Genomic DNA, 14,339 nt, shown 5'->3' on the forward strand with positions numbered 1-14,339 from the left:
AATATGCTTTGAACGCCTACAGTAATATCCTGGTACTGAGATGATTGGTCACCAACAAAACAACAATTTATGCTAGGTTTGGCTCCAGCCCGTGGAGAGATTTCCCCCCAGTTCCTATTGACTACAATTTTACTGGGGGCCCCTTATGCCACTCAGACAAATGCTGCCTTGATACAAGGGCAGTCTCTCAACGCATCTCTAGGGTTCAGCTCTTTTCCGCAGGTTTGAACTGAACATCGGCAAGCAGGTTATTGTTGAGTAAGCGTCATTTGATAGCACTGTTGACAACAATTTTTATCACTTTGCTGATGATTGAGAGTAGGGCTGATGGAGCAGTGATTGGCTGGAGTGAATTTGTCCTGCTCTTTGTGAACAGAACATACCTGAGTAACTTTCCACTTTGTCGGATGGATGTTTTGTAGCTCTATCGGAGCTTGGCTAGAGGCTTTGCTAGGTCTAACACACAAATCTTCAGCGCTACAGGCAGGATGTTCTGGGGCCCAAAGCCTTTGCTGTGTCCAATGTGCTCAGCCATTCCTTGAATACATTGAATTGACTGAAAATTAGTTTCTGTGATGCTGGGGACCTCAGAAAATGGCTGTGATGGATCATCCACTTGGCACTTATGGTGGAAAATGGTTGCAAATGCTTCAATCTTGTCATTTGAACAGACATGCTGTGCTCTGTCATCATTGAGGATTGGGTTGTTGATGGACCCTCCTCCTCCCATTAGTTGTTTAATTGCCCACCATCACTCATAATCATTTTGGGTTCAAGGCCCACAAGTGAGCACAAAAATCTACCTTGATACCTCAGTGTAGTACTGAGGAAGTGCTGCACTAATGAAATTGCCATCTTACGGATGAAACGTTAGAACAAGGCCTTATCTGCCCTCTCTGTTGGACGGAAAAGATCTTGTTGCACTATTTTGAAGGGTGTTGTCTCTGGTGTTCTAGCCAATATTTACCCCTCAATCAATGTCACAAAAACAGATTAACTGGTCATTATCACTTTGCTGTTTGTGGGAGCTTGCTATGTGCAAATTGACTACTGCATTTCCTTCATTGCAACAGTGACTAAACATCAAAAAGTACTTCATTGGCTGCAAAGCGCTTTAGGTCAGTTGTTGATCATGAAAGGCACGAGATAAATGTAAGTCCTTTATGACTGGGTGAGGCAGGGCTGCAGAGCTTTGATCTGATTGCTAAGTTGTGGTATATTTAGCTCTTGTCTATAGTTTGCCAATTGTCATGTATGTAGACTTGTGTTTTAGTTTTACCAGGTTGGCACTTCATTTTTAGGTAGACCTGACATTACACTTGCCATGCTCTTCTCCACTAAAAGCAGGAGAGTTATCCCTAGTCCCTAGAGTTATCCCACTGACCTAGTCAATGTTAATTCCTCAATTAATATCATAAACAAAAACAGGTTATCTGGTCATTATCACATTGCAGTTTGTGGGAGCTTTCTGTACACAGATTGTTTTGCCTAGTTTTCTACATTACAACAGCAACTATATTTCAAAATAGCCAATTGGCTGTAAAGCACTTTGGGGTTTCCCAAAGTAAAAGGAAATATTTAAATGTGCACCTTCTTTTGCTCATAATTAAACCAGGGTTGGTGCTCAGACTTGATAGCAATGATGGAATAAGGGAAATGCAGGGTCATGAGGTTCCAGACTGTGCTAGCATAAAATTCTGTTGATGCCCCATAGTGCCACATGGATGCCCAGCTTTGAGCTGCCATTTAGCATGGTGAGAGTGCATCCCAACATGTTGGAGGATGTCTTCAGTGTGAAGATGGGATGTCATTTCTACAAAGTCTGTGTGATGGCCAGAAGCATTTGTCACAGGTTGATTTGTAAGGATGAGATCAAGTAGATGTTTCCTTTGTATTAGCTCTCTCACCACCTGCTGCTGGCCCAGTCTGGCAGCAAAGTCCTTCACAACTCATTCAGCTTGATCAGTGGTTCTGAGCCACTCTAATTGATGGACATTGAAGTTCTATCCCTCCAACTCAGTGTTTTTTCCAAGTTGTTTCATCAGCTAAGGCGGGGAGGGGGAGGGGGCGCAATGGATCATCATCAGCTGAACGCTTCCTTGACCATGTTTGACCTTGGCTTGACTTGACCCCATGATGGCAAGAAAGAGTCTTGGACAAATGGTTGTAAGGTATGGCTCTGTGAGTATGACTATGTCAGGCTGGTGCTAGACTAGTCTGTGGCACAGCTCTCTCAATTTTGGCATAGAGCCCCAGATCTGAAGCAGACTTTTCAAGATCAACTGCATTGGGTATGTCTTTGTGGTATCCAAATCTGGTGCCTATGGTGATGCCAGGTCGTCTATCCCAGTTTATTCTTATTATGCTTTTTTTTTTTAAAACAGTGGTTTGGTACAACTGGGTGGCTTGTTGGTCCATTTCAGAAGGCAGTTAAGAGTCAACCACATTGTAATGGGTTTGGAGTAACATATAGACCAGACTGGGTATGGATGGAAAATTCATTTTCCTAGAGGACATTAGTGAACCGGTAGTTTCATGGTTACCTTTACTGATACAAGCATTTTATTTCAGATTCATAACATTAATTGAATTTAAATTCCCCAGATGCCCTGGTGAAATTAGGACTTGTCTCCAGCTCATTAGTCCAGGCTTCTGAATTACCAGTCCAGTAATCACAATGCTATTGTATTCACTGCTGGTGGTTTATGTTGGCCCTTTATAAGCCCATTATTCTTATCCCACATTCTTCTCCATCGTTATGCCCTATTATCTGTTCCCACATTTTTCTGTGGTTTGTTTCTCCTGAGCACTGAAATATAAATACTTTATGCAATACAGTCCATGCAGTATTTTTAGTCTTACGATTTTGTTGCCAATATAAGTTGACAGTTTGATTTTCAGCACTGCTTTGCTCTCTGGGACATGTGGCATACTACTGCTTCTCTGTGATTCCTAATGGAAAACAGCAGGTGCAATGGCTGGCTGCATGGTTTCTCTGCCAGCATTCTTAAATTGGGGGTGAAGTGTGGCCTCCATGTGTCAAGGATCTAGAAGCTCTGCAGGCAAGTCAGTCAAGCCCATTACTGTCTGCCTGCCTGGTCCTAATGGTTTCTGGCACACATAATGTGACTTTATCAGAGGCAATGATAGTCACATAGCGGTGTCATCATGAGAACCAAATGGCTTATTCTTCAATACTATTTGCGTCACCTGCCTTGAAGACACACCCTCAACATGTTCATTGATTTGTTTGAGAGCAGAGCATTGGGCACCTGAGATTTATGAATTTCCACCAAAAGGAACAATCCTACTCAGACAGCAATCTCCACTTGTAGTCAGGCTGTACAGCAGGACCAGTAACCAGGCTGGATCTCCACATAGCAGGTGTATGGACTGTACCAATTTATTTTCCTCAGCTGTAAATCATGTGTGTGTCTCTTCTAACTTATCAAGATCCCCTGGAGTGTGATGCCTGGCAGATCCTCTATTTCTACAACAAAAAAAAAGCCCAATTCTGCAGACTGCAGAATCACTATTATTGCATGGTATTCTCAGTGACATTGCCCAAATGTGCACCTGGATGACTGTTCTTCAGCAGGATAATGTTGCCTGACATAAACATTAGGTATTAGCTGGCATCCATTGTAAAGCCTCCAGCTTTGCTGGCCTTCATTTTTTCCACGCTTTCCTGCAAATGATTTCCAATATGATCCTGTCGAATAGGCCTAGAAATCCATACTACTTGGGTCCATTTCAAGTGCAAGAGTCTTAATGTCAGTTGAAGATCACTTTGTCCTGCAAGTAGAACAAAATCATGCATTGAAACTGCATGAAAGCAGTTAGCTGGTTCAGGATCAGCATACTTTCTCTGGCATTATGGATGTTTTTAGTGAAATTGTATCATCCTTTGAAGTATCTACTACTTAAACTGGCTTTTGGAATTCTTGTTGTACACACAAATTGCAACAGCCGAGCATAATAACTTAGTCACTTCACAATTGCATTTTTCTATACATTCTCAATCATGCAAGTTAGTAATTCTGCAAATTACCTTATAGAAAGCATTGCATTGGTTAATTTCCTCGTATAGCTTTCATAGGGAAGCAGTTCAGGATGAGAAGAGACACCATATATACAAGACATAATGTAAGAGATTGATAGGAAAACTTCCTGTCACATCCCCTTAGGTAGGTGCATTTCATAAATGTTTATTTATGTGTGGTCCAACTCAGTTAGTAGTATTCTTGTCTTTGACTCAAAGAATTATAGGGTCAAGCCCTTGCCAGGAATTTGATCTTACAATCCAATATTACACAACTGCCAGGCAAAGAGTGCAACAGTGTTGCAGAATCCATTTTTAAATGAGAAGTGAAATTAAGGCAGTGTCTGCCTATTTTACTTTACTGGGTGGATGTTACCCAGGAGCAATAAACAAATTGCTGTGTATTAGCTAATACTCCTTCCTGAATCAGCAGTATCAAGATTTTGTGTGGGAAAGATGACTGATATCTACATCAGCTGTCACTGCAATGTAATCAAATGTATATGAAGTGATTAGGGATGTTTCTGAGATATATGGAATTAGTGGTTGCAGCACAAATCTCTGTAGTGACAAGTGGTCCTCATGTTTTTATCCAAGGCAAGGCTCAACTTTGGCATTTGGCACAAATGTCAATGCAATAATTCAAGCCGTGAGGTGCTATATAAATGCATATCTTTCTTTTATATTTTGCATATGCTTTAGTGTATTCTGAGTTTCATAACGTTTTCCATCTTCCTGACATTATTTCAGGCCTATTGGGTTGTAACGAGCATTGACTAATTCAGCGATTTCTTCATATCAACTGAACCAGGCATTCCTTGCAGGTCTCCTTATGTCCCATATAGGTTACCCCACTATTTCCTCACTTCTATTGAAGGAGTGGCCTGATCTGATCTGATCAAATATCCTGGCATTTAGTGTGGGCTACATTCAGCAACAGTCATTGAAATAAAAATAGAAGATAAAATCTAAATATAAATAAATACCAATATAATTTATTTACTGCTCAATTCCTGGCACCTCACGGCTTGAATTATTGCATTGACATTTGTGCCAAATGCCAAAGTTGAGCCTTGCCTTGGATAAAAACATGAGGACCACTTGTCACTACAGAGATTTGTGCTGCAACCACTAATTCCATTACCTCACAAATCTGTAGAAAGCTTTTGCTTTTGATCAGTGTTCTAAATCTCTTACATTTTATCTTGTATATATTTGGCCCCACAACCACTGAAAGAGGCTACTTCTGTTTACACCATCCTTCATAATTTTAAATGTTTCTATCATATTACACTGGAATGCATGTTTTGAATATGAGCAGGATGAGTCCTAACAGAAAGGGCACAAGGTCAGAATGGCCTAGTTCTGACTCATGCTATTTAGGGATGCACATACCTTGTTCTATTTCCTACATTCCTAAACTGTTCTATACAACTGGCTACTTTAGCGGTTATTACACGCAAGTCACAATCTCAAAGCACTCTTTGTAAGCAGAAATGGATCCTCTGCAGTGATAACGGGGAGCTTCATTAGGAGAGAGGAATCCTTTCTTCCCAATGGGAATCTGCATACTTTATTCTGTAACCTATACTGTTCAAATAAAGTAACCCTTTTCTGTTTTTCACTTGCCAACCAATCAGCACTCTCTTCACATGCAGTATAAATTGCTGTTTTCCCCTTATATCAGTATCCTTGCGAAGTGCCCTGGGTGCAAGATGAAAATATGAAAGTAATACTTTATCGTTGCTAGCGTGCAGTTTAAAAGTGCGCCAAATTCTGTGGCACTCCTGATAGCACCAATCCATATGTAAATAGCAGCTTCTGTAGTATTTGTTTGGTTTACCCAAAGCCCTGGCATTCCCAACAGCTTACAGACAGTACATTTGACACATGTAGAACTTCATCCCTTCTCATCCACGAACAGAAACGTTTTGCAATGTGTAATTTGGTGGACAGTCCGTCCCTTTCAAACGCGCGAAATACCAGCTAACAAACTGCTAACAGCGATAAAAAAAAAACAAAGCTCCGGATCAAGCTACTGCGGAGCTGTGGAAATGCACGTATAGCATTGGCCCCCATTGTGGTGCATCCCATGACTATCATCCCGCATTCAAAACGAACAATTATCTATTATTAAAACAAGCTGACTTGCAATTCATCTAATCAGCAGCATTTCTGTCGCTGCAGAATGGCTAATCGCAGTTAATGCAGTATAGTCAGCAAATAAAGCAGTTTCATCGTGTTGAATCTTGCCTGCATACTGTTTAGTAGTCTGTAAACACCGTGGGAATGCGCAAAACGCACGATAAATGATGATACGCAAGTATACCAGATGTGAACTTTTACAAACACGCTCTTTGCTCACATTACACCTTTCAACTGATTTCCTTTTAATAAAATGCTCAAGCATGATTTTGTAACGTTCAGGATTATGCCAAGATGCACTGGTGGACTAAGTGATAGTATTCGGTTTGACCGAGATGCATTTTCCAGATGCTGTCACTATTTGACGCAATACACGCCGAGCTTCTCTATCCCAGTGATATTTCCTGTTTAAAGGTTCCCTTTAGTAAGCCTATTATGGTCACAGGTGAACCTTGCCCTGATACAGGTCACTCCCAGTGAATTCCAATCCCACAAGTGTCCCCTCCCCACCACGAATTAGCACTTTTAAACATCATTTTTCGAATGTGCACCCCGTATTCAAATGTGCCGCGTTGGTAACCATGGCTACTGCCCTTCGGCAAAAGATTAATCCGAGGACCGTGTAGATAGATTTCTTGGTTTGTCCGATGCTTTCTTTAGTCTCAGATCAACAAAGGAAGAGCTAAAATGATATCGATTATTTTAAAGAGTGTTCACGTGGTACGCCAGCGTCTGATGGTAAGATTATGGCGCTCTGCCTCTCTGGTCTCCTGAGGATGAGATTTGCTGGGGAAGGAGGATGAGGCTGACTGATAATGTGCGTGTGTGTGAATGCTGCCCTGCAGTCAGTCTCCCGGAGCTCTTCCTGATGGCCGGACAGCAGCAGTTCAGTCAGAAGAGGAGAGAGGACAGGACTGCACACTTGAAGCCCGTCTGCTACTACTGAACACCACGGTAAGATTTAGTCTTAAGTGTATGAGATTAAAGTATCTAGAAATGCGCAGACTAGCGTGTAAATATAAACAGAATACTTGCTTTAGCGATGTTTATCCCCCTTCGACCATTTTTTTATACAAGGGAATCAAATCGACAGCATTTACCACAGATTTCACTCCCGGTTCTCCCTCCAGTAAAGTACAGATCGGAGAACTATGGAACATTTGTGAATGTTAAAATACACATTAGGAGTCGGGCGAGCGTCGCTATTGATATGAACCTCTGAGCAAGTCAAAGCAAGATTTATTGGGGTTTTTTTGAACGTACTGACTACCGCAGAAAACATCAGCATGTGACCGACCCCATTCACCAAAAGCTCGTAAATATTAGTGAAATAATGTTGGATGAAAGACATGCGGTTGGCTGTATCAGTGTCATTTACCTGTTCCCTGGAGTAGAAAAGGCATTTCAGTTGTATCCAGTTACCCTTCAAGACTCGGTTCTACTCTGACACCAAACTGTTTCTTGAATAATCGGCTCACAGGGAATCAGTACAGCATTTCTGATGCTCACAGTTTGATTTGATCCTCCTGTGCGCTTCTGATCTTCCCGTCAAAGGCAGAAAAGGGCAAGCGGCTTTCCTTCTCATGTGATCTAATTTAAGACTATAATCAGTTCGCCCCTGATGGTTAGGAGCAAATTTGAACTGAAGACAAGACAAAACAATACTGTAACAGTCGGCGTTCCGTGTCGACTTATTATTTTCTGCCGGTGTTTACTCAATGACATTGCCGCTGAAATTGTTCTGTTTCCAGTGAACGGTTGCAAGTGTTTTTTTTAGTCTCGGAGTTGACGCGGTTTCTGCTGCTGCTTTCCCTGAAGAGCGAATGAACGCGCCTCGCAGGCTGCGGTTTCTCTTGCCCATGTGGACGCTCTTAAATCTCTGGGCTTAGACAATAAGAGTTACCCGATCTATAAAGGCCATTGCAGGTGGATCCTGATCTCGCCCAGCCTCCTCTCACTGTACCCACCAGCAGGGGTCACTGGACTGTGATTAAAGGCCAGAACCTTGGCTGTTCTTTTTCCCCTCCTCTTTCCCCTCCCTTTCTGTTTGTATGGCTTAGCACTACAGGGGAGGCTGACTTTACCCAGAGCACTAGCCAGTCAGACTGCAGTCGTTTGTGCCTCCTGGTAATGTAGAATAGAGACTACCTTTCGCCTATTGTTGCAGTTAATTTTTGCCTTGTGTTTAACCCAATTGTATGTGTGTGTTTTAAAACTAGCTGCTTTAGCTTAATTAAAGCTCAACGATTATAGACTGGTGTTAAATAACCTCTTTACATTCAGTCTTGCCTTGTTTCCGCAGGATATTGAAGCTCACATCAGCTCCACCAGCAGAAGGTTCATTTTAAAGTTGGCTTTCAGACTATCTTCTCAATGTCATGAAGACGAAAAGTGCATGAAGAATAAATTACCATCAGTCAAGTTTTTTAAAAAAAGAGAGAAAATAACGCATCATATTAAGTGAAGAAAAAGGCCAGCCATGGATTCGAAGACCTTGAACCGTGAAGTTGTGGAGCCGGCTGTTTGTTGTACGGGGCAGCAACTTTCTACCGCGGGACAAGCTTTCAGAAGGCACAAGCAGCAGATCATGAGGAAGCTGAGACTACCGCGAATTGTGGGCTTTTCCCTTGGTTTACTGGCTCTTTGCGCGTTTTCCCTCTTATTCAGTGCCTTCGCCTGCACGTCAGCCAACCGAGAAATCCCACAGGTTAAACGCAGAACTCTGCTGGGTTTCGAGGAGAAGCAGAAATTTTCCAAGCTTCAAAATTATACCCCCAAACCCAACCTTACTTTAAAGTACGAAGTGCGGGCAGCCACAACCTCTGTCAATAATGAAACGTCTGGAGACTATCCTCCCGATATCTTCACACTGGCGGAAAGAAGAAAAGGAGCTATCCTCCTCCACATCTTAGGCATGATTTACATGTTCATAGCCTTAGCCATAGTGTGTGATGAATTTTTTGTACCCTCACTGACAGTTATCATTGATAAGCTGCAGATATCCGATGATGTGGCAGGGGCAACTTTTATGGCTGCTGGTGGGTCAGCGCCAGAACTCTTCACTTCTTTAATAGGAGTTTTTATATCTCACAGCAATGTTGGGATTGGGACCATAGTGGGCTCTGCAGTCTTCAACATCCTGTTTGTAATTGGGATGTGTGCTATATTCTCCAAAGAAATCCTGCACCTCACCTGGTGGCCACTGTTCAGAGATGTGTCCTTTTATATTGTTGACCTGATTTTGCTTATACTTTTCTTCCGGAGTAATAGCATCGTTTGGTGGGAGAGTGTAATTTTGTTGTCAGCCTATGGATGCTATGTGATCTTCATGAAGTTCAACGTTGTGCTAGAACGATGGGTGAAAAAGAAATTAAACAGGAACAAAGTGGTGGAAGCAACAGCAACAGACAGTGATGAAAAGGTACATGCAGTTTACTATTTAAATTAATTAGAACACAGTTAAGGAATTACCTTCCCCAATGCCAGTGTGTCTTGTGTGCTGGCTGTACCTAATGAAATAAATTTTGAGGAGGGCAAGACTGGACTTTCAGAATTAAGAGATTCTCTAATGAAGAGTAAGTGGTGCACTGAGAATGAATCTGTGTTCTCAGGGATATAACTTATGTAATGTCCAGTGTTTTCAGATTTTTTACACGTGGAGCACAATTTTCATGTCAACTGGGGCTTTTGATTAAATCCTTGGTTCTGTGGATGATATTGTTATCTATGAGATACATTCTGTTTTGAGCCTATGCTGTACAACAAAAATATGTCCCGCTTTAAATTCAATGCTTGGGTTTAGACACATTGATTCCTATCAGTAATAGGAGCATGACTAAAATTAACGCAAAAGCATTGTCAAATTATCAGGCCATGGGACTAGCTGTAATTTTAACTAGTTATTGTTTATACTTGGTGCCCAAAATTGAGATGCGCTCTGAATTATTGGCTACAATTCTTAGCAAGTTACAAAAAAAAAGCCATCATTACAATTTAGCCAAATGGTCTATTTCTTTAGAATTGATGCACATTATGTTTGAGAAGTCAAAGCTACTTTAAAAAAAAACTGAATAATGGAAACGGGATGTTCCTACATGGTACTCATTGACCTGTCAGAGACCACAATATTGGTCAGTATGAAAAATATCAGAAAAAGTCCCCTGGTATGGTAGAGAGAAATCCCTTTCCAACAAAAGCTAAGCATAAGGCACATTATTAGAGCAGAAAAGAGGGAGCTTTACTCTCAATCTATTGTACTGTATCTGAAGAGAGGGTGCTTGATCCTAACTTTGGTTTGCCAAAATGTTCTAATTTCCAGCACTGAAATAATTTACTTTCAGCGTGTAATTCCAGTTTATTATCAATCAAGTGTTTTTTTTTTTGAAAAAGGAAGCTGTACTTTCCAGTTTCCATTTCTTCTTTCATTTTTAAAATACAGACTAATTTCTTGTAGTTGTACTTTTATCAAGATTCATCTGTACATGTTAATCTTTTTATTGCAAAATCTCCATGGACTGAGATCTGATCAGATTAGTACATAGAATATTGTTGCCAAAACCAACAGTCTGAAATGCACAGGGCACATGATATCAATGCTTCCTTTGGATTTTTTTAACCAAAATTTTATGTTTACTGTATTTTTGGCAAGGATAATGTTTCTGCCCTCTTCTGATCCCTGTGCTTCTCAGACTTTGACTCTTAGCTTTGAGACGCAGGAGATTCCCTGCATTTTTTTTATCCCTCTTTGAACAAAAATACTTGTTCCCTGCTTGCTAGCTTGCCATGACAATATGGTTGAGATTGATAACCTGAGGAATTGCAATAGACAATCCACATATTGTCACAAAACATCAGAGCTTCGAAATATCATTGAAACTTCCACACTTATCCAATTCACTAATTCCTGTTATAATAAAAGATCTTGCTGCACTGTTCAGTTTGCTAATGACGGAACTCTGTGCTAACTGAAGCCAAACAGTTAAGTGCCCACACAATGTAATAATGTTTTTCAATATGGCCCTTGCCCACCACCTGAGTTTGACTCTTTGCACTGTTATCAGTAATTCCCACAGCGATGCAGTCAACATTAAGAACTCTGAGGATGGTACAACATATAGATAGATGATCAGGCTAAAAGCTTTGAGCATCACTATATGCATTGAGAGTTTGGAGACAACTGCACCTCTGAATTCATGCAGAAACATAACACGGCATGAGTGAGGTGACATTATTAAATGTATGTTACTTATATTGGTTAGATGCTGGTGCAGCATCAAGTATTCAGCTGAGTTAGGCTAACTTTGTGGAGGTTGAAGCATGAGCCTTAGCTTTGACATCAGTGAGAACTATATAGGTGGGCAAGGTCAGTGGCAAAGACTAGATCAGTTGGGGGAATGGATTTGGAAATTAATAGCTTTCCCAAGGGCAATGAACTGATGTGTGAAGCACTGTTGGCTGTGTTGGTATATTTAGAGGGCTTCCTGTTGACTCCTCAAAACATCCATGATCTAATTTGACTGGATCAACTGTTTTTATATGTATATTTAGAAATCCAAGGAATCAAATTTGTGCAATATTTGAGAGTTTATTATCGACTAATTTAAACGAACTTTTATGTCTAATTGCTCAGGTTGTACTGAACTATGAAAATGTTCCCCTGGGGGAATTGCAGATCTGCCTGGTAATTTAGCAACATCATCTGTTCAGAAGGGATTCTGATTGTTGTTGGTTCTACAGTGATTAATGCCCTGAAGAAAACACAAAATGGCTAGCATGGCTCTCAAGGTTAACTAGTTAGAACTTAGTAACTGAACAAAATTTAATTTAGTACTGCTATCATTCTGCATTTAGATTTTCAAATTCTCTATATTTTGTTCATAATTTTCTTTTTCATTTTCAAATTGCTATTTTTTTCAACAAGCCTTGCACTTCCATTGTCAGAGGTGTCCATTATTGGCTGAACATCTCTCTTGGCAATTAGTTGTAATACACTGAAGGCCTATGGGTTAACTCATTATTAGCACTAAAATTACAAATGGCTAGATCATCATTTTGGGCATGTAGGGTGATAAAGTATAGATAAACTTGCTGTTAACTGTACATTGCAAGGTGGGGGCACACGGTGACCTTCAGTTCATGCTAAACTACAAGAATGAAGGAGTCAATGTCATCACTATCTTGAAATTTAATACTTTCTGACGTACTTTTTCTATGTGCACAATTAAGGACTGCTTATTGTTCTTCCTGGCAGGAGGAGCAATGAGCAACAGGCTTGCATTACCAAATCGAATTGTGTTGTATTAACAGAAAATTCTGGAAACACTTAGCAAGTCAGCACCTGTGAAGAGAGAAAGAGTTTACCTATTATGTCAATAACCTTTCCATCAGAGTTCTAATGTCTCGGGCCAACGACTTTTCGTTAACTTTCCTCCTCTCTCCACAGAAGCTGCCTGACCTGCCGAGTGTTTACAGAATTTTCTGTTTTCAGTTCAGACTTCCAGCACTTGGAGTATTTCATTACAAATATTGTCAAACCATTTGAGCATCAGGATTTATTATATTTGCCATAAGTGGCAGGGAGCTCAGCATCAGGAAGAGAAAGAGCAGCTCTTATCAAGGATCATGCCTGAAGCATAATCCTGTCTCTATTATCTTAGTTACTGACTGAGCCACTGTGCATGGCCAACATCTTTTTTTATTTTGGATTCCAATCCCTTCTTAGCCTTTGGCTTTAAATATCTGATACTAAGAACAAAGACCAAGAATTATCACAGTTATGTTGCTGTTGCTTTTTTTTTTGGTGGGGTGGGGGGGGTGTGATTTTTGTAAGTTTTAAGGCATCTGTCAGTGGCTTCTATAAAGACAGATATTCCCCATCACTCAAGACCTCCAATTTTTTTTTTTTGACAGCAGGCATTCGCTTATATCAGTCAAAAAATGATCAATTTATAATCAATTTAAATAATTCAACATTGCTAGTTAGTGTCTTTGCTCCATTAATTTTGGGCAGAAATAGCTGTTCTTGCTCATTTAGTTTGCACCTCATTTAAGTGTACTAAATATAATAAAAGGACTGCATTGAGACATATTTCATTCCACTATTTCACATTTTGAGTAAGAATTATCCATTAAAACCTTAAATGACTGTTCGTGAGACTTTCCCCATTAAAGACTGACCATTCTATTGAATTTGTGCCAATGGTCCACCAGTTGTAATAATTTCCCAGGTTTGAAGATCTAGCTAGTAAATATAAAAAGAAAGGAAAGAAATTAGTTTTAGTAAAGAGGTAGTACTTAAAGTTAATTGGGTTGAAGGTTGATTAAATCCCCTGGACCAGGTGAGCTTCATCTTGGAGTCCTGAAGAAGGAGGCTAGAGAGATAGTGGATGCTTGGTGGTTATCTTTCAAAATTCTATAGATTCTGGAAAGGTTCCTGTGGACTGGAAAGTAGCAAATGTAACCCCACTATTTAAGAAGAGAGGGGGGAGGGAGAATGGAGAATTGCAGACCTGTTAGTTTGACATCAGTAGGGGAAAATGTTAGAATCTATTATAAAGGATGTGATAACTGGGCATTTAGTAAAGAATGGTAAAATTGGGCAGAGTCAACATGGACTTTATGAAAGGGAAATCATGTTTGACAAACCTTTTGAAGTTTTTTGAGGACATTCACTTGTAGCATTGATAATGGAGAACCAGTGGATATGGCGTATTTGGATTATCAGAAGGCTTTTGAGATGGAAGATGAGTAAATAAAATTAGAGCATATGGGACTTGGGGAAATATATTAGTATGGAGTGAGAATTGGTTAACAGACAAAGCAGAGAACAGGAATAAACAGATCATTCTCAGGATGGTGAGCTGTTACTAGTGGAGCAGCACAAGATCTGCACTAGGTCCACAGCTGTTCACAATCTTTATAAATGATTTGGATGTGGGGACCAATTGTAATATTTACAAATTTGCGGATGACGCCAAACTGGGTGGGATTGTAAATTGAGGAGGATGCAAGGAGGCTGCAAGAGGAGTTGGACAGGCTAAACGAATGGGCTTGAACATGGAATATAATGTGAATGTGTGAAGTTATTAATTTTTGTAGAAAAAACAGGGAGGCAGAGTATTTTTTAAATGGTGAGAGGTTGGGAAGTGCGGGT

The 14,339-nt window shown here is 40.4% G+C and overlaps 1 protein-coding gene and 1 long non-coding RNA gene across 2 annotated transcripts in view; one reads left to right on the forward strand and one right to left on the reverse strand.

Annotated features, from left to right (window-relative positions):
* LOC121276993 overlaps window positions 1–7,649 on the reverse strand; it is a 182,614-nt gene extending 174,965 nt beyond the window's left edge. The window contains exon 1 of the long non-coding RNA XR_005942774.1: window positions 7,566–7,649. This is a non-coding gene — a long non-coding RNA (uncharacterized LOC121276993). The remainder of the gene's footprint in view (window positions 1–7,565) is intronic.
* A 1,017-nt stretch (window positions 7,650–8,666) lies between these two features.
* The window catches only part of slc24a2 (solute carrier family 24 member 2), a 308,399-nt gene continuing 302,726 nt past the window's right edge, over window positions 8,667–14,339 (forward strand). Inside the window, exon 1 of the mRNA XM_041185294.1 lies at window positions 8,667–9,608. Coding sequence (XP_041041228.1) covers window positions 8,667–9,608 — 942 coding nt within the window. The remainder of the gene's footprint in view (window positions 9,609–14,339) is intronic.

Source organism: Carcharodon carcharias, chromosome 4 (assembly GCF_017639515.1).
Source record: "Carcharodon carcharias isolate sCarCar2 chromosome 4, sCarCar2.pri, whole genome shotgun sequence".
NCBI classification, from domain to species: Eukaryota; Metazoa; Chordata; class Chondrichthyes; order Lamniformes; family Lamnidae; genus Carcharodon; species Carcharodon carcharias.